Source organism: Schistocerca serialis, chromosome 7, assembly GCF_023864345.2.
Source record: "Schistocerca serialis cubense isolate TAMUIC-IGC-003099 chromosome 7, iqSchSeri2.2, whole genome shotgun sequence".
NCBI classification, from domain to species: Eukaryota; Metazoa; Arthropoda; class Insecta; order Orthoptera; family Acrididae; genus Schistocerca; species Schistocerca serialis.
The window spans coordinates 181,480,570-181,506,718 of NC_064644.1; the positions used below are offsets into that span (position 1 = coordinate 181,480,570).

Consider the following 26,149-nt stretch of genomic DNA (forward strand, 5'->3'; position numbering starts at 1 on the left):
CGCTTGTGTACAGATACTCAGTTCTATTGAAACAGACTTTCGTCGTAAGGTTATCGTGGGTAGTTTTATTTCATTTCTTATAATACAGTGCACAGATTTCGTACGGTTTCTTTCAGTGTTGTTAAAACGTTAGTTACCATGAGAGAGAAATTAATCATCAACGATATATACGAATTCTCTGATGTTATCTATAACAGTCTGACAATGCACATGCAGTTTATTGATTACATGCATGTTCTGAGTTAAAGTTGTCAAACAAGGTTTTATGAAGAATAAAGTGCCACTGCCACACGAAAGCCAATGTAGAACATACTTTTCTGTTGTATATTGGCACGATGCGCTCTCCCCATACATAATACAAAAGTTTCGAGATGCATCTGCAGTCTGGCCACCTATTACACCTGAAAAGAACAAAATGTCGCAAAAGTTATCCCTTTTTCCACATGCGACTATTTTGGGTTGAGATGCGAAGGGAATTATGTCCAAAGTTCCGTTACATCGATAACTACAGCAGATAGCAGCATAGCGTTTTAAAAAATGCAGCAGTGAATGTACCCATACTCGCGACGTATTATCAACAGTGAAATACGCGTACCGTTACGCTACTAGCTGACACATAGCTATATCACCTCCAGAACTCAACAACAATTCCTCCAGAACTTGCGCATTGCACAGTGCTGTGAGATAATGCATATGGCCGGATCTAGACTTCTGAGAGACAGACAGTTACAGCTTTTCTTTGGCACTGCACGACGTTTTTAACAAACAGATAGCGCAATAGAGTAGCTCAAGTCGAAAGGACTATTTCCTGTTTAAATTTCTGCATCCTACACTGTTGGCAGTTCTGTGTAGGTGTCAGTTACGTGATTTTATTTCGGTGATTACAAAATAGAGACGAATGTATGCACTGGGTAGCCGAGGCAGCTAGTTCATGGCGATTCGGTCAACCAAGTAAATGAATGTACTGAACATGCTGCAAACCACTACAGGGAGTCTGTGTGTCAGAATTCTCATCCACTGTGGCGCAACATTGTTATGATAGAAAAATACGTGAGAGGGAAGACAATTTGGTGGTCCCTTGGATTGATGCTAGATTCATATACTTATCGTCTGGGTTCGATTCCAACTTCTGCTGATAATTTTTGATAAGGAGAGACAGATTCTGTTCTCTTCTGGCTACGCCAAGTGAAGAAGGTATAATGGCATTGTGGTCTGACATTCATGTTAACGTGATATTCCTTCTCTACCAAGTAGACGTTAGGTTGAACCACAATAAAGTCCGGAGTCGCGACACGTAGAAACTCTATCAACAGTAACCTTTCTTATACTAGTTATTTATTTCTAGTGACGAAACAAACGTTACGTAGGGTCACAGGACACTTATTCCATCTTTTATTCGAGCTTCTGTTTGCCGATAAAATTGGTTCAGATCTGGGATTGCAACTCAGACCGCCCTTAACGCGGAATTTGATCCCTTCGTGACAATACAGCTCGACTGCAATTTGTTGTTTTGTTCAAAACTGCAGATTCCTCAACATCTCCACATATTGCGCGTGAAAGGGTTCGATGCCTGGCCTGGCACTAAAGCATGAGAACACCTATCTGCTGGTGGGTAATAATTTTGATTTTTAATGTATTTTCATTCGTTGTCAACACTAACGGTATCTGACGTTTTTGAGTCCCAGTGAGATACAGAACTGTTTGCGAAGTCATTGTAAATTCAAGGACGTTATTCCGAGCTGCTGGTGGAGAAAAATTCGGTAGCTGACGTCTCTCTGTGTGCAGTCAACAACGATATGTGTGGGACTCGATTCCCAGTCAGCACTGAACTCTTCGTCTTCTTATTTCTAGTTAAAACATGCTCACATGTCGCTGCTGGTGTAACAAACCCATTTTTAACGTTCGTTTTCTCTAGAATATAACAGCTATAGGTGCCAGGTTTTAGTGCTGGGAAAGAAAACATCTAGCTACTACCGAGAAAATCCGATATGTCACAATTGATTGTGCTTCGATGACAATCCAATTAGGTTCTGGGTTCGAATCCCTGTCAAACACAAAGCTTTACCTCACGGTATTTCAAGTAAGTTACTTGTGAAGAAGCAATATTTAACATCTCTCGTTGTTCGTTAACAAGGACAATAGATGCTGGGTTGGAATTCGCGTCCGTTAACAATGTTTACGTTATGTAATTTAAAGTTGGTATTTGGTAACTGATACTGTCTAAAATCGAGGTACATCACTCTCTGTATGCCTAGTCAGGAATGACTGTTAGATTCCGTCAGTCACGAAGTCTTTGCTTCGTCTGCATGACCTGGGTTTGAACCAATATGCAGAACGAGACGGTTCGTCGTGTCATTTGAAGTTAATACATATTCGAAACTAGCTGCTCGTGAATAACTTAAATATTTAATGTCATTTTGTGTTAAATAATAAGTACGGTATGTTATTTTGAAGAGGAAATCATGAATACGACGAACTTTCTACGTGAATTACCTATCTGACGTAATAATGAGTGTGCCAACATTTCATGTATGTCATTTATTGTAACAAATGTGAGCTTACAATGCTGAAGAACCGTCCTATCTGTGATGGGATGTTCCCTGATATTTGTAGTACCTTGGTATTACGTAACATCTTGAATTATTGCGATGCAGAGCAGTGTTTTCTAGTGGTGACTTGTTGGAACCATTTTCAATAGTCAAACGACTGTACTGAGGGGCGATTAGAGGACCTGCTAGACAGCTGCGCTGTGTGGGTTGCATTCGAATCAGGCGAAATGCAATTCAGGTCGTTCGGATACTTTTGAGCACGACTGTACATTGAGCAAATTGTGAAGTAAATCAAGGAGAAATTTGGAACGGAGACTGAAGTTCGAAGAGAAGGTATTAAAAACTTTGATGTTTGACGATGACTTTGCAGTTCTGTCAGGGACGGCTAAGGCCTCAGAAGAGCAATTGAACGGAATAAATAGTGTCTTGAACAGATGTTACAAGACGAACGTGAACAAAAGTAAAACAAAGGCAAGGTTAAGAAGTCGAATTAAATCAGCCGATACTACTGAAAGGCGGTTCTAGGCGCTTCAGTCTGGAACCGCGTGACCGCTACTGTCTCAGGTTCGAATCCTGCCTCGGGCATGGATGTGTGTGACGTCCTTAGGTTAGTTAGGTTTAATTAGTTCTTAGTTCTAGGGGACTGATGACCACAGATGTTAAGTCCCATAGTGCCCAGAGCCATTTGAACCATTTGAACTACTGAAAGTAGTCAATGGATTTTGCTATTTGGGCAGAAAAGTAACTGATGAAGGCCGGAGTGGGGGAGTATATAGTGCAGTCCAGCAATAGCAAGGGAAGTATTTCCGAAAACAAGGAATTCGTCAACATCGAATTTAAATTTAAATATGAGGAAATCTTCAGTACAACGAAAAACTAGTCAAAAATTGCAAATTTTACTTTTTTTTATTCACACGATGACTAATTTCGGGCAGAGACCGATTTTCAAATCATTCTACAGGGCAGAAAACCAGGGCAGCTCATTTGTAATACAGGTATTACCAATTCTTTTAAGCATATGCCAAAAATTCAGAACGTATTGTTCCAAGACTTACGTAACATAGTCAAAAACGATATGTTCTCCGTTTTTGGCACATGCTTCAAACAAACTGGTAACACCTGTATTACAAATGAGCTTAAATTTGGTTTTCTGCCCTGTAGAATGATTTGAAAATCGGTCTCGGCCCGAAATTAGTCATCGAGTGAATAAAAAAAAGTAAATATTGCAACTTTGGATTGGTTTTCCGTTGTAGTGATTAACAGAAGTTGCTGATCCGCAGGTACTCCAACATGTTGCAAGTTAGTACGGAAATCTTTCCTGGAGGTGTTGTCTGGAGTGTAACCTTTTACAGAAGTGAACGTGGGCAGTAAACAGTTCAGACAAGAAGAGAATAGAAGCTTTTGAAGTTCATGATACAGAAGAAAGCTGAAATTTATAAGGGTAGATGGAGAAACTAATGTGGAGGTACTAAGTCGAACTGAGAAAAAAAGAAATTTATGGCACAACCAGTTTAAAAGAGGAGCTCGATCGATAGGGTACATGCTGACTGATGGAGGAATAGTCCATTTGGTAGTGAAAGGAAGTGTGTAACCTTTTACAGAAGTGAACGTGGGCAGTAAACAGTTCAGACAAGAAGAGAATAGAAGCTTTTGAAGTTCATGATACAGAAGAAAGCTGAAATTTATAAGGGTAGATGGAGAAACTAATGTGGAAGTACTAAGTCGAACTGAGAAAAAAAGAAATTTATGGCACAACCAGTTTAAAAGAGGGGATCGATCGATAGGGTACAGGCTGACTGATGGAGGAATAGTCCATTTGATAGTGAAAGGAAGTGTGTAACCTTTTACAGAAGTGAACGTGGGCAGTAAACAGTTCAGACAAGAAGAGAATAGAAGCTTTTGAAGTTCATGATACAGAAGAAAGCTGAAATTTATAAGGGTAGATGGAGAAACTAATGTGGAAGTACTAAGTCGAACTGAGAAAAAAAGAAATTTATGGCACAACCAGTTTAAAAGAGGGTCTCGATCGATAGGGTACATGCTGACTGATGGAGGAATAGTCCATTTGGTAGTGGAAGGAAGTGTGTGAGATGAAAAATGTAGAGGGAGCCGAAGGTTCGCATACAGTAAGCAGGTTAAAATGGATCTAGGCCCCAGTAGTTATGCAGAGATGAAGAGACTTGTACAGGATAGATTAGTGAGGAGAGCTGCATAAAACCGATCTTCGACGGAAGAGCATGGCAACTATCTACTGGTATCATTCTAAGTATTTACTTCACATCTATTATCAACGTAAATCGCTAAATGCGGCCACCAAAAGACATATAAAATAAAATATGAGTAACATACCATACAAACGAAGTGAAACGTGGTATGAACTATCTGTAGCTGAGTCACAGACCAAGTATTTGATGAAGGAGATGTGGCCCATGTAAATGAATTCAAACATTTAAATAAAAGACCAGATATTGTGTAGTAAGCCATCGCCTTTTATTCATTGTAAACAGGCATTATCAATAAGTAAATAGAGTAACGATGGGGAGATACTGGAGAAGGATATATCATGGAAGACTAGTTGTGAGAAAATCAAAATCCAGACCGAGATTCATTCGAAGAAATTCATCCACGAATTTAAGGGAACCGCTTAACTCTCGCCATATCGCTGTTGTTAGGGAAAGGATAGCTACAGAAGGAATCGGTAGTGTGATTTGCAGGCAGCCATTCTGTTAATCGCTTGTAGTCGCTTACGGAAACCAATCAAACCTTTACTCTAGGTAGGTAGTCGAGATAAAGTAGTGTCATCTCCAAGTACGATAAGACAAAAGAAAGAATTCGACGTGGCAAACACAGATACTTCAGCAGTGGTCAGAGATAGAGAATCGAATGACGTAACTACAAAAAGTAATTGAGGCTCCTTCAACGTTACTAAAATCAGTGTAATTTGTACTACTAGATGGCCATTTGATTTGTTATCCATTATCTGTGAGATAGACCTGCCATCGCCATATCACATAAGAAAATTCAAGCCAATAACAAATGTAAGTACTTTTTTATATCTCAGACTTTTAAATTACTGGCTGGAGTAAAAGACAGCGGAATACCTTTAAAAAAAAGTAACTGGACGAATATGCTTGCGGCATCATAAAAACTATGGGTAGAATAAAGTGTGGCGTTTATTAACAAACGGAAGAAAAACAAAAATCAAAGATGATTTTATAGCATCCGTGGACCTAGTGAAACACTCCGACTGTGCAAGGCCGAACACGACGAATCAAATCCTAAAAAGAATCACGATTAAGTTCAGAGATCATCTACGATATCAACAGGTACCAAACTGGTGTTATTATAATGGACGACCCCGTAGGATAACTTTGTGTAAAACTACAGCGATCGTTGCAGCTTCTTACCATTTCCTTTTCATTTTTATGCTTCAGGGAGAAGAGGAAAAAATGCGGAAAATGGTATTTGGGCTGAGCTTTTTGGATCAAATCCACATTAAAACAGTGATCTTTTTTCTCGGTCAGGAATCTACGACCGCTTGGTTCAGTAGCGGAACAATGAAAAGAGGCTGAGCGCAGAGAGAACAACAAATCTTGATCAAATGTGAAATGAACATTCTTATCCGTCGTCAAGTGATCTGGAGGCCAGAAGTACTGATGGATCCGACAGTGCGGCCATTCTGGTGCAGAAAGAGTAGAGTAACTTGTCTCACTCCTAAAACGGACTAACGTTAACAGATAAAGATTGTCGTGAGGCAAGGCAATACACTAGTAAACTATACTTTCAGTATAAATTGTCAAAAATAAATCAAATGATAATAAGCTAAAACAGCTCTTTTAAAGGTATGGTATTAATAATAGTAGCCTACATATCACTAGTGGTTACTGATGTAATAGATTCAAGTAATAAGAGAGTCTTCTGTGGCAGTTTCAGTAGCATTACTAGAGGTAGTAATTCTAGTAGTAGTCGTACAAGTGGCTTTAGTCGTTACTTTCGTAATAGTACCGGCAACAATAGGTGCCAAAGCTTAATGTAAAATATGTACAAACGAATAGCTCAGAAAGAAAAGTCGTGGCTGTTTTTCTGTGAAAGGAAACTGACCTCCTTGTGGGAATAGGAATAGAAATGGTAGGAATAGGGGAAATATGGGGAAGAATTAAGCTGTGTCCAATTTACGAAAACCGTCCCAGAATTTGCCTCGTGTGATTTATGGAAAACACGGTAAGCGTAAATCTGGATAACTGGCAGGAGATTTGAACTTAATCGAAAGTGAGTCCAGTATGTTAACACTGCACTACCTAACGGAAAATAAAGTGATACAGAACAGTATGTAGAGGGTGTTTGGAAATTCCCGTTACAAACTTCTATGGCTTGTAGAGGGGAGTGAATACGAATATTCTGAATAGGAACCGATTTCCGGAAGCCTACCGTTTTCGTGCTACAGCCGGTTGAAAAGATGTTTGCTAGGTAGGTTTGCAACAGGGTAGCCATGGTGGCAGGTGGTTACGTCGAATGGGCTGGCGTCATTTGATATCTGTCCTACCTCTACGGCCTGGTTCAACGCTCACTCATGTGTCTGTGTGTGTTACAGCAAAAATGTTCAGTACTCGTTTCCAGAACACCGACATGATCCTCCTGAATGGCGAAGTCACCTTTATCAAGATCGTTCTCCATCGATTCCATTGCATACCCTTTTCGCCACAATCACCTAAGAGCTTCGAAAAGGGGACCTTCACAGTCAGCAGCCGTGACTGTTGTGCTGCAAATAGACGCCGCACACACGAGGCCGTACTGCATTACGTTGAAGAAAGCTCATCAACAAGCACATGAACAATTTATTTGGCTATCAGTGAGTGGAATTGTAAAACAAGTGATGTACTAGGCCACGCCTAATCAGCTACTTGTAAAAGTGGTCTCATTACCAACATGTTTTCAAATGGCTGTAGTATGGAAACGGTAGATTTAAGGACATGGGTTCCAATTCAGAATATTTACCCACTTCCCTCTACAAGTCTCAGCAGTTTGTAACGGGAAATTCCGAACACCCTAGAGATTAAGGTGAAGGCAGAAAAATGTTGGAAATACAATGCATTGAATATGAAAAAATATTGCATATTCAGGTTAAAATTTAGCACACAATTAATCACATTAAAATGAAAATGTTATATTAAACAATTACATCTAACCTAACCAGGCTGACGGCATCAAGCACATCCATGCCAAGGGCGTGCAACTTAACCTAACTAGCCTGAGGGCATCAAGCACATCCATGCCTAGGGCGTGCAACTGTGCGGTAGATGTTAAAATTTGAACTGCAATGGTCCATTATTGTTTTTGAGGAATCGTACTTCATTGAATGAATAGTAAGAATACAAAGCAAACATATACAAACGCCAAGCATACAGTCAACGTACGGTTTCTGGATGAAGAAAGGGAAAAACTAAATAGACCCACTAAATAGAATCAGTGGCTTAGCACACAGGCGGAAGTGGAGAAATTCCACATCAAAAAACTGCGTCACTCTGTTACGTTAACGTTCCGCCTCTCGCACCAGAAGACTTTGCAGAGTCACTCCAAGCTGATGCAAGAAGACACTGTTCAGGACGAGTCAGATGTCTTTGCGTAAGACACTCTAAGCTGATTGTGTTGACACTGTAGAAACCGTTTCTGAAAACACAGGATTTGGTACGCAGGGCGTCCATGATAATTAATTCAGACACATCACACATCTGATTCAGTTGTACTAACATTTCTTTGTACCACAAAGTGTATTGGCAGAACTGAAGAAGATCTCTCTAAATTAATTATCGTTTCTGGAAAGCTAAGTTATTACACAGCCAGAGCTGTCGAGCCACTGACACGACGGGGAAGCTCGTTGCAGGACGATTATGCTTTGCGCTTCAATCCTGTTTTGACTTCGAGGGCAAAAGCCCCAGCTTGTCAAAAATAACTACAGGCCAGCTTTGCATATACACTGACGGAAACCATGTGCAACACCAAGAAGGTGTTGTGCGACGTAAACAAAAGTTGGTGGGCGTGATTCTACATCTAAAAGATGCCGTCTATTCATATTTCACGCCAGTCTCATAAGAGTGGCGCTAATAGCGCCCCAATGAGGGTGCAGGCGAGGTTTCCTTTAAGTACACTCTGGACGTGGTGAAGTAACGTTACTCAAGAAAGCCTTTAAGATGACAAAGACGTAGAAGTAAATATCCTCGGAGCAGTGAAGCAATTTAAATCAGTTAATAAACGCAAGTTTCTGGCCCAGACTGTATACCAATTAGGCTCCTTTCAGTGTATGCTGACGCATTAGCTCCATACTTAACAATCATGTACAAACGTTCGCCAGACGAAAGATCCACACCCAAAGACTGGAAAGTTGCACAGGTCACACCAATATTCAAGAAAGGTAGTAGGAGTAATCCACTAAATTACAGGCCCATATCCTTAACGTCGATATGCAGCAGGATTTTGGAACATATATTGTGTTAGAACATTATGAATTACCTCGAAGAAAACGGTCTATTGGCATACAGTCAACAAGCGTTTAGAAAACTTGTTCTTGTGAAACACAACTAGCTCTTTATTCGCATGAAGTGTTGAGTGCTATTGACAAGGGATTTAGGATCGATTCCGTATTTATGGATTTTCGGAAGGCTTTTGACACTGTACCACACAAGCGGCTGGTAGTGATATTGCGTACTTATGGAATATCGTCTCAGTTATGTGACTGGATTTGTTATTTACTTCAGAGAGGTCACAGTTCGTAGTAATTGACGGAAACTCATCGAGTAAAACAGAAGTGATTTCTGGCGTTCCCCAAGGTAGTGTTATAGGCCCTTTTCTGTTCCTTATTGGCAGTTGACCCTAGATAACGAAAAGCGTCAGGCCATCCACATGAGAGCTAAAAGGTATTCGTTAAACTTCGGTTACATGATAAAGCAGTCAAATCTAAAGGCGGTAAATTCAACCAAATACCTATGAATTACAATTACGAACAACTTAAATTGGAAGGAATACATAGAAAATTTTGTGGGGGAGGCTAATCAAAGACTGCGTTTTATTGGCAGGATACTTAGAAAATGTAACAGATCACTAAGGAGACTGCCTACACTACGCTTGTCCACCCTCTTTTAGAATACTGCTGCGCGGTGTGGGATCCTTACCAGATAGGACTGACAGAGTACATCGAAAAAGTTCAAAGAAGGGCACCACGTTTTGTATTATCGCGAAATATGGGAGAGAGTGTCACTGAAATGATACAATATTTGGGCTGGACATCATTTAAAGAAAGGCGTATTTCGCTGCGACGAAATCTTCTCGCGAAATTCCAGTCAGTAACTTTCTGCTCTGAATGCGAAAATATTTTGTTGACACCGGCCTACGTACGAAGGAACGATCACCACGGTAAAATAAAGGAAATCAGAACTCGTACTGAAAGATACAGGTGTTCGTTCTTTCCGCTCGCTATATAAGATTGAAATAATAGAGACTTGTGAAGGTGGTTCGATGAACTGTCTGCCAGGCACTTAAATGTGATTTGCAGATTATCCATTTAGATGTAGGAGAAGCCATTGCCAGAACCTCACTGAGTTTGAACGAAGTGTTATAATAGGGCTACGAGAAGCTGGATGTTCCTTCTGCGATACTGTAGAAAGACTTGGCAGGAATGTTGCCACTATACACGATTGCTGGCAGCGGTGGCCGCGAGAATGTACGGCCGCAAGAACATCGGACTCCGGATGCTCACGTGAAACTACACAGAGGGAAGACCATCGTGTTCCACGAATGGCTCTGGCGCATGGTACTTCATCTGCAGCAGTAATTTGAGCAGCACTCGGTACCACAGTGACACAACGAACTGTTACAAGTCGGTTATTTCAAGGACAGCTCCGAGCCAGACTCCCTGTAGCGTGCATCCCACCGACCACAAATAACCTCCATTTGCGACTTCAGTGGTGTCAAGCGAGAGCTCATTGGCAGGCAGGATGGAGGTCTGTTGTGTTTTCCGATGAGAAATGGTTTTGCCTCGGTGCCACTGATGGAGACCAGTTGAGAACCTGCAACAAACCTGTCTGCGTGCTAGAAACACTGAACTTTCATCTGGAGTTATGGTCTGAGGTGCAATTTCGTATGACAGGAGGGACACTCTCGTGGTTATCCCACGCACCCTGACAGCAAATTTTTAAGTAAATTTGGTGATTCGGCTTGTTGCTCTGCCATTCATGAACAGTATTCCAGGGGGTATTTTCCAACACGATAACGCTTGTCCGCACACCTCTGTTGTAACCCCAACATGTTCTACAGAGTGCCGACATGTTGCTTTGGCCTACACGGTTACCAGCTCTGTCTCCAATCGAGCACGTGTGGGACATCATCGAACGACAACTCCAGCATCATCGACAACCTGCATTAACCACTCCTGTATTGACTGAACAAGTGCAAGCGGCATGGATCGCCATCCCACAAACTGACATCCGGCACCTGTACAACACAGTGCACGTACGTTTGCATGCTTGCACACACCATTCCGGCAGTTACACCGTTTATTAATGTACCAGCATTTCGCATTTGCAGTGGCTTATGTCCCGCTTATATTAACCTGTGATCTTGCAATGTTAATCGCTTAAATCCTAGACAAATGTACTATCGAAAGTTTAATAATTATATTGCGGTTTTGAGATTTTTCTCCGTCAGAGCATATAGCCAGTTTTGGCATTATCAGTCACCATCTGGAGAGGGTTACAAGGGGAGGTTCACGCCAGCCTACGAGTTTCGTCCAAATTTATGGTATACGCAGGGGTTGGGCAGAAATGAAAGTGACAGAATCTGAGCTCCGAATCGCCAAGCGTTTACAAAACATTTTTGGCGCGGTTTGGGCGTTGTGTGAGCCATTGATGCTAGCGTAGTTCCCATGCAGCAGTTGGCGCAGCGGAAAAAGTACAGAACGATAAGACAAGCCTCACTTTCTCGAATCCCTGTGTCTAAACTTCTTTTCATTGTCAGTTTTTAAGCACCACCACAGATGTATCTTGAGAATGACTTTATTGTCTCACATGACTAGTTTCAGTACCACATTTCCGCCATCCTCATTCATGCCCACTGCCAAAAGAGTATTAAACACATTTGTTTTACAAGTAACAGAAGTATTAGATTTCCTTGGCGCATTTATTGTGGAGTCCAATGCATTGGAGACAACAAGGTGTCGAGCGGAGACTCCTGAGGTGAGCTAGCCCACGTGTACTAGTAACAAGGGCTCCACAATAAATGCACCAAGAAAATTTAATACTCTTTTGACAGTGGGCCTGAGGACGGCGGTAATGTGCCGCTGAAAGTATTCGTGTGCGACAATAAATTCATTCTCACGATACAGATATGTCATTAGCTGAAGTCCCTCGGCCATGCAGTAAGATGCACATCCATAAATAAAATTAAATCATTTTATTAATTTACAGCTGATGATTTACAAGTACTGGGGTGATATTCATCGTACAAACAGGGGAACCTATTCTTCGTTTGCAGCTGCTGAGGGCTGCTCGATGATCAAAACCAAACTAACGCAATGCAAAGGCCGTAATTACTATCCCCTCTTAGAAACTTATTTGCAGAGTCCTCGTGGGTGCTGTAAGTACAGTCCTCTGTGGGAAATTATTTGCTATTCCAAACTTTCTACTACTTTCCCTTTTCCAGCATTTTCCGAAGATGTTAAGTAATACGATTTGTTGAGCATTATTTCTGTTTATCTGCATCGCAAGTAACGTAAGAATGGAAAGTAGAAAAAAGAAAAACGTTTACACACAGAGTTTCAAATCCAGGACTCACGGATTATCGTTCTGCATTCTTTCGGTTGCTCCAACTGCTGCCTTGAAACTACGCTAACATAAAAGGCTTGTGCTTCGCCTTCTGGTGCCAAAAAAGTGTGCAATTTTTCCTAAAAGCTTCACCATCTAGAGCTCCAACTTCTGTCACTTTCATTTCTGGCCAACTCATGCATGTATCATAAATTGATGGTGACGAGTAGGCTTGGATCCATTGTAAGTCTGAATGGTGCTCATTTCGTGCCTCACAGCCGGTGGGCCACATACCGGTTATCTTTCGACGACTGCTGGCCAAGTCTCATTACCTGTGCAGACAAACTCCATGCGGGCAAACGCTGTTCCTGATCATCATCGTCTGTCCATGTGCACCTCACCACGGTGAACTTCTGTCGGCCACATTGGGGATTGCAATTCAATTCTGCACTCCCCGATGAGCCGCACACCCACCGACTTCATATAAGAGGATATATAGTTATATTGCTTCCCTTAGGACTTCAATAGATGTTGTTGTTGTCGTTGTGGTCTTCAGTCCTGAGACTGGTTTGATGCAGCTCTCCATGCTACTCTAGCCTGTGCAAGCTGCTTCATCTCCCAGTACCTACTGCAACCTACATCCTTCTGAATCTACTTAGTGTATTCATCTCTTGGTATCCCTCTACGATTTTTACCCTCCACGCTGCCCTCCAATACTAAATTGGTGATCCCTTGATGTCACAGAACATGTCCTACCAACCGATCCCTTCTTCTAGTCACGTTGTGCCACAAACTCCTCTTCTCCCCAATCCTACTCAGTACCTCCTCTTTAGTTATGTGTTCTACCCATCTAATCTTCAGCATTCTTCTGTAGCTCCACATTTCGAAAGCTTCTATTCTCTTCTTGTCCAAACTATTTATTGTCCATGTTTCACTTCCATACAAGGCCACACTCCATACAAAAACTTTCAGAATCGGCTTCCTGACACTTAAATCTATGCTCGATGTTAACAAATTTCTCTTCTTCGGAAACGCTCTCCTTGCCATTGCCAGTCTACATTTTATATCCTCTCTACTTCGACCATCATCAGTTATTTTGCTCCCCAAATAGGAAAACTCCTTTACTACTTTAAGTGTCTCATTTCCTAATCTAATTCCCTCAGCATCTCCTGATTTAATTTGACTACATTCCATTATCCTCGTTTTGCTTTGTGTTGATGTTCATCTTATATCCTCCTTTCAAGACACTGTCCATTCCGTTCAACTGCTCTTCCAAGTCCTTTGCTGCCTCCGACAGAATTACAATGTCATCGGCGAACCTTAAAGTTTTTATTTTTTCTCCATGGACTTTAATACCTACTCCAAATTTTTCTTTTGTTTCCTTTACTGCTTGCTCAATATACAGATTGAACAACATCGGGGAAAGGCTACCACCCTGTCTCACTCCCTTCCCAACCACTGCTTCCCTTTCATGTCCCTCGACCCTTATAAGTGCCATCTGCTTTCTGTACGAATTGTAAATAGCCTTTCGCTCTCTGTATTTTATCCCTGCCACCTTCAGAATTTGATACAGAGTATTCCAGTCAACATTGCTTAAGCTTTCTCTAAGTCTACAAATGCTAGAAACGTAGGTTTGCCTTTTCTTAATCTAGCTTCTAAAATAAGTCGTAGAGTCAGTATTGCCTCACTTGTTCCCATATTTCTACGGAATCCAAATTGATCTTCCCCGAGATCAGCTTCTACCAGTTTTTCCATTCGTCTGTAAAGAATTAGCGTTAGTATTTTGCCGTCGTGACTTATTAAACTCATAGTTCGGTAATTTTCACATCTGTCAACGCCTGCTTTCTTTGGGATTGGAATTATTATATTCTTCTTGAAGTCTGAGGGTATTTCGCCTGTCTCATACATCTTGCTCACCAGATGATAGAGTTTTGTCAGAACAGGCTCTCCCAAGGCTGTCAGTAGTTCTAATGGAATGTTGTCTACTCCCGGGGCCTTGTTTCGACTTAGCTCTTTCAGTCCTCTATCAAACTCTTCACGCAGTATCATATCTCCCATTTCATCTTCATCTACATCCTCTTCCATTTCTATAACATTGCCCTCAAGTAAATCGCCCTTGTATAGACCCTCTATATACTCCTTCCACCTTTCTGCTTTCCCTTCTTTTCTTAGAACTGGGTTTCCATCTGAGCTCCTGATATTCATACAAGTTGTTCTCTTTTCTCCAAAGGTCACTTTAATTTTCCTATAGGCAGTATCTATTTTACCCCTAGTGAGATAAGCCTCTACATCCTTACATTTGTCCTCTAGTCATCCTTGCTTAGCCATTTTGCACTTCCTGTCGATCTCATTTTTGAGGCATTTGTATTCCTTTTTGCCTGCTTCATTTACTGCATTTTTATATTTTCTCCTTTCATCAATTAAATTCAATATTTCTTCTGTCACCCAAGGATTTTTACTAGCCCGCGTCTTTTTACCTGCTTGATCCTCTGCTGCCTTCACTACTTCATCCCTCAAAGCTACCCATTCCTCTTCTACTGTATTTCTTTCCCCCATTCTTGTCAATTGTTCCCTTATGCTCTCCCTGAAACTCTCTACAACCTCTGGTTCTTTCAGTTTATCCAGGTCCCATCTCCTTAAATTCCCACCTTTTTGCAGTTTCTTCAGTTTTATCTACAGTTCATAACCAGTGGATTGTGGTCGGAGTCCACATCTGCCCCTGGAAATGTCTTACAATTTAAAACCTGGTTCCTAAATCTTTGTCTTACCATTATATAATCTATCTGAAACCTTAGAGTATCTCCAGGGTTCTTCCTTGTATACAACCTTCCTTCATGATTCTTAAACCAAGTGTTAGCTATGATTAAGTTATGCTCTGCGCAAAATTCTGCCAGGCGGCTTCCTCTTTCATTTCTTAGCTCCAATCCATATTCATCTACTATGTTTCCTTCTCTCGTTTTTCCTACTCTTGAATTCCAGTCACCCATGACTATTAAATTTTCGTCTCCCTTCACTACCTGAATAATTTCTTTTATCTCATCATACATTTCATCAATTTCTTCGTCATCTGCAGAGCTAGTTGGCATATAAACTTGTACTACTGTAGTAGGCGTGGGCTTCGTGTCTATCTTGGCCACAATAATGCGTTCACTATGCTGTTTGTAGTAGCTTACCCGTACTCCTATTTTTTTATTCATTATCAAACCTACTCCTGCATTACCCCTATTTGATTTTGTATTTATAACCCTGTATTCACCTGACCAAAAGTCTTGTTCCTCCTGCCACCGAACTTCACTTATTCCCACTATATCTAACTTTAACATATCCATTTCGCTTTTTGAATTTTCTAACCTACCTGCCCGATTAAGGGATCTGACATTCCACTCTCCGATCCGTAGAACGCCAGTTCTCTTTCTCCTGATAACGACGTCCTCTTGAGTAGTCCCCGCTCGGGGATCCGAATGGGGGATTATTTTACCTCCGGAATATTTTACCCAAGAGGACGCCATCATCATTTATCCATACAGTAGAGCTGTATGCCCTCGGAAAAATTACGGCCGTAGTTTCCCCTTGTTTTCAGACTTATGAAAAAATTAAGCATCCGTAAAACGTTTTCCACTTAGTTATGAAGCATGTGCAACTCTGGGCGAGAGGTTAGGACTAGCAACGGCCTGAAGCGCGTGGCAGATACGGAAACAAATCACTTTCTTGTAACCTTGCTGAAAAGGCTAAAGGACAAAGTTGTTCCAAAAGTTATCACTTTACACGTAAGACTGAGACTCAGATAAGCACGACGTGACCATCTGCTACCCTATCACATCAGGTCAACACTAGATAACTAGAGTTTTCACATGCATCACACTTTCACATTCTGATAACCAACAGGCCAAGTAGCTGATAATGGCAATGTCTCTAGTGCGCCAGTAATTCTTTAGGAAATTATCTTCTTCGTTTTCTTCAGATCTAACTCTAGCTTTCTGTCGTAGAGAACCGACAGCAGCAAAGAATAATTAACTGTCAAAAGTTGTCGTGGCGCTGCGTATTTGTTCGTTTTAAATGGTTCCTGTGGCATGACATAAAGAGTTAGTTAGTTTCCATGTAGACCTCTCACTGACTTAGTGGATATATCGGTGTGCGTCTAGGTCTGATAGTAGTGCGACCTCCTGCGTGGTGTAGTGAGGCACGGCAGCTGGCGATTAAGGCTTGGGAGAGGGAAAGGAGTTTTCATTGGTACTACCAGTAATTTAATTTGGGTACAGTTCGTGGAGGCAGCGTGGCTATTTAGCCTGATAGCCTCTGCTCATATAAGTGGCTGTGGTGGTTGTTTCCTCCCAAAGTTGAGCAACGGAGTATACAGAGATTCTGTGGGATTTTCTGAGTAGTCGCTGGTGATACACTGGTTTTGGCGAATTTAGGTACACGAGCTATCAATTGATTGTCGTCTTGTGGACAGTTTCGGTGGTAAAGTTTGCTGTGGTAAATCCAGCGTGAGCCTGGTTAGAGAGAGAAGTAGATTGTAGGTGCTAAGTTTTTGGGAATCGGTGGAACCGATATCCTGTCCGTGTTGTACGATTAGTGGTCGCGGCTCGCCCAGAGGTAATTGGGTTGTTAGCCGTTTCGTTGAAGTGGGTTGGTGTGGTCGGTGTGCGTGTCGAGAAGGGAAAGCCTCAAACACATGTTCGTAGTTGTTGTTTAAATACCACTGTCTTACAGCGGGTCGAGAATTGGCTCGAATAAATACGAACTGTTTCACTATATTGTGATAGAGTGCACCAACAGTTAAGTGGATAACCGACGAGAAAATGAAGGAACCATTTTACAAGCAGCACGCAGATAAACAAAAACTTAATTAGCCAAAGTGACGAGTGGCCGAATTCAAGAAGGGAACTTAGCGGGTCGCGTATTGTCAACGCCTGAGGAGGTTGGGGATTGTTTTAAATTGTCGCTTAAGGTTAGATTTCAAGTGGCGGTGGCACTTAGGGTTTTTGTTTATTTTTTTTATTACTGAATTTCCGTGTTATGGGGTATAGTCTTTGATGGCACTCGCTCACTTACGTGAATGGAATTGTATTGAAATACCTAGAGAAAATAAATTCAAGTTGTCTTGGGTTAATATAAACCTTAGTGTATTTAATTAGTATCTGGTGTATGCATATATATTTTACGAGAAAAGAAAAGGGTGAATTCCAGGTCACAAGTATACGCTGGTATTAGTAAGATTGCCTAATCAAAAGTTCATTGAGTGGAACCACGATAAACCTACAGAGGGTAGACATTCTAAAAAGTTAAAACGATTTCATTGATGGAAAGAGTGTCTAGGTAAATGAAAGTAGAATTGAAGTTGTCGTAGTTTGTTACGGGATGGTAAACGATTACACCAAGGACAAAGATAAGTAAATCTGTGAAGTACGCGACGTCATATTATTTACACACAAACGCTGGTCTAAGTGGAAAGAGATTTAGTGGTAGCATAAACTATTTCAGTTCTTACAGATATTGGTGGAAGCGTCTTAATACAAACTGGTCATAACACGAGGGTATATCGATTATGAATTTTGTAAGTAATTAAAAAGTTACAAGTCTTTTCCAGAGATAATGTACTGCGATTTGAGAATTTCGTTGTGTGGGAGAACAATTGCAAGCTAGGTGGGTGATTTATCTCGACATAATATAAACAGGTACTATATATTTAAAGAGATTTGATGCTTCAATTCGACCAGTAGCTTAGATCTACATATACATCCATACTCCGCAAGCCACCTGACAGTGTGTGGCGGATGGTACTTTGAGTACCTCTATCGGTTCTTCCTTCTATTCACGTCCCGTATTGTTCGTGGAAAAAAAAGGATTGTCGGTATGCCTCTGTGTGGGCTCTGATCTCGAGATAACGAGAGTTGTTATCTGAAATGGTCTAACTCGTAATTACTGCTTGATATTGGTGATCGTTGTCATTAGAATGTTTGGATGTGTTTATTCGTAATGTAATCGTGTCATTGTTCGATCTCGACGTTGTGTAAAGTAAGGGTGCTGTCTTCCATTGTTCTATATTCGAGCCGGCTGCATAGGCAGTGCTTGAGGTTGCCGCAGTAGTAATTATACTAAGGGTGATCTGGCTTCAATTTGTTACTTGAGAGTGCGAATACGGTGCGAGATAGACTTCTAGTAGTCGCCAGGCCCTCCACTACGTCTGGAATCTTCTAAAATAAGATATTGATCCGCAGTCATAACATCAACTGTGAAATTAAAAACTGTACCTAATTAAAGGTGTAGTGGTCGATTGGTTCGTCCAAGTATTTTGGGCGTTAGGAAGCCATACATTAACTGCGTAGCGACGTTGGTACAGTACGATCCATTGTCGTTGTAAGTTCGATTTTTGCTAACGCCAGTCGGCGCATTACAGTCTTTGGCGACCTTGGCGCAGGATGTGCCTAGCCTCAGGCCATCCTGAATAGCAAGACGTAGTGAGAGGGTGCTGGATGACGGAAGTTAGTTTCTCGCACGTCGTTGCATTGTTAAAGGTTATTTTGAGGAGGTTTCTGTTGCTAGGAGACGAATTAAGTCATCTCTTCACCGAGACACCTCACGTGGCCTGCCTAGCGGACTGGCCGGTAACATTCCAACCAAGTATAGGTTCGCATTCACGGTTTGACAGTAGTTGTTGTCAACAACAAAGGCGCCACGGTTGGTGAGTCAAACCACAATAATACATATATGTAGTTCCTGTTCTTTCAGACATGTCCGAAAGAACAGACACCATTTTGGTCCAGCAACCAGAATGAATTAAGGCACAAAGTAATTGTAGGCATTGGCTGCGAGCAGATATTGATTTAAATTCGTTGGGAAGGTTTAAAATTTATTCCAGACCGGAATTCATACCCGGATCTCCTGTTTAAGAGCAATATGTGGTGACCACTGCGCCATCTAGACACAGTAGACATCGCAACAGCACGGGCTACTTTAGCGCATCTTCCGCCAGACCAAAATTCCCAACCTATCCACACACTACTGACGTAGTGAACCTTGCCCATTATCCTCATTACTGACGGCATATTGCCGATTCCTGTAAGAGTTTGAGCCTGGTGTGCATGCGCACGAAAGATATCATTGAACGTCCTCGCCTTTATTATATATATGTGGAGTCTGTTCTTTGAGACATGGAAAAGGGGCTCTGCATCTGTAGTGTGTGAATAAGTTGAGAATTAGGATCTGTCGGTTATCCTTGCACATGCGATGACCACTGAGTCTGGATGGCGCAGTGGTCAGGGCATCTGCTTAGTAAGCGGCAGACCCAGGTTCGAATCCCGGTCCGGCACAAATTTTCAACCTTCCTCATTGATTTAAATCGATGTCCCCTGACTGCCAGTGTCTGTAATTCCTCTGTGTCTTCAACCAAGTAAGTTGAATAAGGAAAGACTGGAAGGAAAAGACCTTCCAGTAGTAAAACTATGGAGACTCCAGGCCAATGTAGCGACTCTCCTGGGCTCGTGACCCAAGACAACGAGAAAACCATGGCCTAGTCAGATGAGTCCCGATTTCAGCTAAGAGCTGATGGTAGGGTTCGAGGGTGGTGCAGACCCCACGAAGACATGAACCTTGTTTTCAACAAAGCGTACGCAAGCTGGTAGTGGCTCTATAATGGTGTGGGCTGTGTTCACCCTGAATGGACTGGATCCTCTGATCCCACTGAACCGATGGTTAACTGGAAATGGTTATGTTCGGCTACTTGGAGATCATTTGTTCCCAAACAACGACGGCATTATTACGGATGTCAATGCGCCATGTCAGCGGGCCACAATTGTTCACGACAGGTTTGGAGAACACTCTGTACGATTCAGGTGAATGATTTGGCCAGCTAGATCGCCCAACATGAATCCTATCGAACCTTTACGAGGCATAATCGAAAGGTCAGTTCGTGAACAAAATCCTGCACCGGCTACACACTTTCGTAATTACGGACAGCTATAGAGGCAGCATGGCTCGATATTCCTGAAGGGGTTTTCTAATGACTTGTTGAGTCCACGGTATATCGAGTTGCTGCACTACGCCGGGAAAAAGGAGGTCGGACACGATATTGAGAGGTATTCCCTGACTTTTCTCACCTCATTGTATGACTGAATCTTGTTCAAGTTTAATGATAAATTTTCGATGTTTTCAAGTCTCTACCGTTCCGATGAGTTTGAACTCCCGCGCGCGCCTCTGCCGCTGGCACTTCTAGTGGTGCGACTATCGCGCGTCCTATATGGTGCCGCCTGCCTTCTGCCGCGGAGTGACGTCACGAGTTATCTTACCGCCACCAGTTGGAAACCTGCAGCGACCATCGGCGGAATCCTCCCTCCCCTCCCGCCCCCCCCCCCCCCACCGCCGCCCCTCCTCCCAATGGAGCCCTAATTGGACACATTTGTTTTCGGGGGCTCAGCACCATCAGTGGTGTCGTCTACCATCGGGTGATCTAGTGTGCTAGAAGTCGGCTGCTCTGGCCTGTGAACTGTGATGTGCCTCGCTGCAGGACTGCTGGGTGGCTTCATTTATTATCCAGAAACTCTTCGTTCGTGATTCAGGAAACAGTTGGTATGGCTGGCGAAAGACAAGTTCGCTGTCTTAAGTTTGTCTGTGGTGTCTACAATCTTATCGGTTGCTGTATTTCAGCGGAGTTCAGTTTGAGTACAAGACATAAATTTTATTGACTATGTTCATAAATGTGAATAGTGTTTTTTGCGCAAAGGAATTTTTTTTAAAATTGAGGCTTAACGTCATTCATGTCACAGCAGTATTTTACTGTAAGTGGATAATCACAAATTTATAAATTTGTGTAACAACCTTGGTTTGAAACTTCCTGGCAGATTAAAACTGTGTGCCGGACCGAGACTCGAACTCGGGACCTTAGCCTTTTGCGGGCAACTGCTCTACCAATTGAGCTATCCAAGCACGACTCCCGCCCGGTCCTCACAGCCCTACTTCTGCTAGTATCTCGTCTCCTACCTTCCAAACTTCACAGAAGCTCTCCTGCGAACCTTGCAGAACTAGCACTCCTCGAAGAAAAGATATTGCGGAGACATGGCTTAGCCACAGCCTAGGGGATGTTTCTAGAATGAAATTTTCACTCTACAGCGGAATTTGCGTTGATATGAAACTTCCTGGCAGATTAAAACCGTGTGCCGGACCGAGACTCGAACTCGCGACCTTTGCCTTTCGCGGGCAACTGCTCTACCAACTGAACTACCCAAGCACTACTCACGCTCCGTCCTCGCAGCTCTACTTCCGCCAGTACCTCGTCTCCTACCTTCCAAACTTCACAGAAGCTCTCCTGCGAACCTTGCAGAACTAGCACTCCTGGAAAACCTTGTTTTACCATCGTGTCTTTCACAAATTATTGTTGTTACATTTTGTAATGGATGAGGAAGTTAATGAAATACATCCATTTTACTGTTTTAAAATTATCCACTTCTGTTTTGAAAAAACGAGACACACAGAAGCAATGGTACGCAACACGCCATGATAAGAGGACGTGTAGAACAGGGGAACCGTAATGAATGTTTTAAATGGCAGAAAAGTGGCATGCACATGGGTCCAACAGCGCCCTCTTTTGTGTGATCGGACACGTCAGCGTTATGCAACGCTCAGTCGGTGCGGAGGTGTCATAAGAAGTGGAATCCTGTAACCAAGTACCACCATGGCTCGCCGATATCACGGGGTGGAGTATCGACATGTGAGTGCGTTCGAGCGGGACAGAATGATTTTTCACTGGGAGACGGGTCTGCCATTCTGTGGCATTGCCTGTACAGGACACGCTGCTCCAACAATGAGGCGTCTGTGGAACCAGTAGAGAAGAGAGCACCGACAGGGCACTGGACGACACAGCACGAGATGAACGTCATCTTCTTCGCTTGGCCGTAACGGACTGAACAGCTTCGTCCCTACATTTGGCGCAACATTGAATCACTGCAACGGGTGTGGACACGTCTGTGGCTGTGGTTCGATGCCCTCTTCTGAGAGCTGGACTGGTGGCACGCATGTCACTGCGACGGTTTCCATCGACCAGAACCCACCAACGCCGCAGAGACCAATGTACACGTGAACACCGGAACTGGCGTGCTAAGTGGCAAAATGTAGTGTTCTCGGACAAGTCCCGCTTCAACTTGTCCAACAATGATGGTCTCATACGTCTTCGACGCCGCTGTGGTGAACGCAGTCGGGCGGACCGTATTGTTGAGCGGCATAGCGGACAAACGCCAAATGTGATGGCATAGGGCGCCATTGCCTATAACAAGAGATCCCGCCTCCCACGTCTGGAGGGAAATCTGAACAGATACAGCCACTTCATGGAGGTTTTACAGCTCGAGGCACTGTCCTTTCTACAGGTCGTTCCACATGCCAGATTTCAGCAGGAGAACGCCCGGCCCCATGTAGCGAGGAATGTGCAAGCCTTCTTCGAAGAACGAGGGGTACCACTGCTTCCCTGGCCTGCCCGTTCGCCTGAAATGTCACCCCTCCAGCATATCTGGGATATGGTCGGTCGGCAACTTATTCGTTCTGGTCCTCTTGCAGCTACAGTTGAAGCTTTGTGGTCGCGCCTAGAAACCGCGTGGCAAAGTATTCCCCAGCATCATATCCTGATGCTCTCTGGTACAATGCCACGGCGTCTAGCGACACTGATTGAAGCGTATGGTGCCGCTAGTCCGTTCTGAATTACCACAGTCACTTGCATGCACAGGTCTGTAAATCTTATCATTTGTGTAGTGTCATGTCCCTAATCGGTGGAATAAATTTTATCGTGATCACATCTCTCGGTCTTGGTGTTTCACTTTCTCCAAAGATTAGTGCATTTAAATTGAGCGAGAGTTTTGGAAATACAATTTTAATGTGTTTTGAAAAAAAAGTATCACACTCACTTCAACCTAGCCCCCCATTCACTTACTCCTTAACACAAATGTTTTATAATCTGTCTCTTCAGCTAGAGGACTGGTACTATTTCCGTTTCTATAGTTGCACCGTCTGCAGAAAGGACAAAATTTTAATCCTCTGACAACACAAATGTGCGAAATGTCAGAAACAACAAAGGACCCAAATAAGACCCTTTGTTATACCACACCTGATCACTTTGAAGTATGGGTAACCACTGCAGTGCGATCATCATGAAACTGGTGCATTCTACTTTCTATCTCACACCTACCTTTAAAGCTACGAACTTGCCGTGTTCACTATTCCAATAACATTCCATCCTTTATATGAGAATATTGTGGTTGAAACATTCAAAAGCCTTAGATGAGTCTTAAAATATTGCGAATAATAACAGATTCAGGTTTATTGATTCTACTTCATTATCCCTAAGCTAAAAAGATCTCGATGACTGTTCCATCTACAAAGGTACAGCAATGTCTTTGGATGACAGAAAAACAGATATAAATTATGAAATAATGGAAGAATTGCAGTCTGATTTTTTTGCCTCCATTGCACGTGTCTCGTTATATGCGTATGGACAGAAACATAATTAGTACCAATACTGGGACATTCTGTACTTTCCATGACATATTTCTCCGCCCATATGCTCTCAAAGACTTTCCTACGACTATTTCTAAAAACTATGAAAGAAAAAAAAACTCCTACATGCTTGTTTTTGTGGCCTTATGAGCGTGCTTGTTATTTTACCGTCAGTTGCGAGTCAGTCCCGCCATGGACTCAAAATCATTCGAAAAAATATTTTGTATATTGCGTTGAATACTCACATTACAGGATGCAGCAAGTGCCAAGACGAAAATGGCACCAAGTGACAAGCAGAAACCGTCCATTTTGCGTGAAGTGTTCCTGACGGTGGGAACCTTCAGACTGCGCTGACAAGGAAGTTTTCTCAGGCCTTTATAACTGAAAGTCATCCTCATAAGAGCGCCGCGTTCTAACGGTATCGGACACTTGAAGCTGATTCAGCGAAATAATGTTGCTTGGTGGTCAAAGAAGAGATAGGAACGAGTGATATCCTTTCTGACGCCACCGTATAAGTATGGTCGTTACATAAAGGTACCAGGCCAAGAAAAGGTTATCTCGGCTTATTTATCTCGACCTCACACAAGTTCACTCTTGCCCCGGATGAGATCGTATCTACGCTACTGGCCATTAAAATTGCTACACCACGAAGATGACGTGCTATAGACGCGAAATTTAACCGACAGGAAGAAGATGCTGTGATATGCAAATAATTAGCTTTTTAGAGCATTCACACAAGATTGGCGCCGTCCGCGACACCTAAAATGTGCTGACATGAGGAAAGATTCCAACCGATTTCTCATACACAAACAGCAGTTGACCGGTGTTGCCTGGTGAAACGTTGTTGTGATGCCTCGTGTAAGGAGGAGAAATGCGCACCATCACGTTTCCGACTTTGATAAATGTCGGAGTGTAGCCTATCGCGACTACGGTTTATCGTATCGCGACATTGCTGCTCGCGTTGGTCGGGATCCAGTGACTGTTAGCAGAATATGGAATCGGTAGCTTCAGGAGGATAATACGGAACGCCGTGCTGGATCGCAACTGCCTCGTATCACTAGCAGTCGAGATGACAGCCATCTTATCCGCATGGCTGTAACGGATCGTGCAGCCACGTCTCGATTCCTGAGTCAACAGATGGGGACGTTTGCAAGACAACAACCATCTGCACGAACAGTTCGACGACGTTTGCAGCACCATGGACTATCAGCTCGGAGACCATGGCTGCGGTTACCCTTGACGCACAGACAGGGGTGCCTGCGATGGTGTAATCAACGACGAACCTGGGTGCATAAATGGCAAAACGTCATTTTTTCGGATGAATCGAGGTTCTGTTTACAGCATCATGATGGTCGCATCCGCGTTTGGCGACATCGCGGTGATCGCACATTGGAAGCTTGTATTCGTCATCGCCATACTGGCGTATCACCCGGCTTCATGGTAGGGGTGCCATTGGTTACACGTCTTGGTCACCTATTATTCGCATTGACGGCACCCTGAACAGTGGACGTTACATTTCAGATGTGTTACGACCCGTGGCTCTACCTTTCATTCCCTGCGAAACCCTATATTTCAGCAGGATAATGCACGACCGCGTGTTGCAGATGCTGTACGGGCCTTTCTGGATACAGAAAGTGTTCGACTGCTGCCCTGGTCAACACATTCTCCAGATCTCACACCAATTGAAAACGTCTGCTCAATGGTGGCCGAGCAACTGGCTCGTCACAATACACCAGTCACTACTCTTGATGAACTGTGTTACCGTGTTGAAGCTGCATGGGCAGCTGTACCTGTACACGCTATCCAAGCTCTGTTTGACTCAATGCCCAGGCGTATCAAGGTCGTTATCACGGCCAGAGGTGGTTGTTCTGGGTACTGATTTCTCAGTATCTGTGCACCCAAACTGCGTGAAAATGTAATCACAGTTCAGTTCTAGTATAATATATTTGACCATTGAATGGCCGTTTATCATCTGCATTTCGTCTTGGTGTAGCAATTTTAATGCCTAGTATTGTACTTCGTGAGTGTTATTACCTGTTACACCACCGCTGTCAATATTATGTTTTCCGGGTATGGACTGCCACTTTTTGAAGCTACAGAGTAATCACCTGTGAGCGTTCAGTATCCCCTGGTTTTAGATACTGGAAATACAGTATGTGTATAGATCGTTAACTACAATTAGACTTTGTAAACAGATACTTTCGTCGTCACTTGTAGTCATATGAGGACGTGCTGACAAGTAAGACCTCCTAATTTTTTGTGTGAAGACTCTTAAGGCTTTTTAAATAAAAAAAATGTACTTAACATTCAACATCTTTACTCCTCAGGATT

At 42.8% G+C, this 26,149-nt stretch overlaps 1 protein-coding gene across 1 annotated transcript in view; it reads right to left on the reverse strand.

Moving 5' to 3' along the window:
- Positions 1–24,245, reverse strand: part of LOC126412532 (acetylcholinesterase-like) — a 118,554-nt gene extending 94,309 nt beyond the window's left edge. Inside the window, exon 1 of the mRNA XM_050082174.1 lies at positions 24,064–24,245. Within this exon, the coding sequence (XP_049938131.1) occupies positions 24,064–24,216 (153 nt within the window). The 5' untranslated portion in view covers positions 24,217–24,245. The remainder of the gene's footprint in view (positions 1–24,063) is intronic.
- Between the last annotated feature and the right edge of the window lie 1,904 nt (positions 24,246–26,149).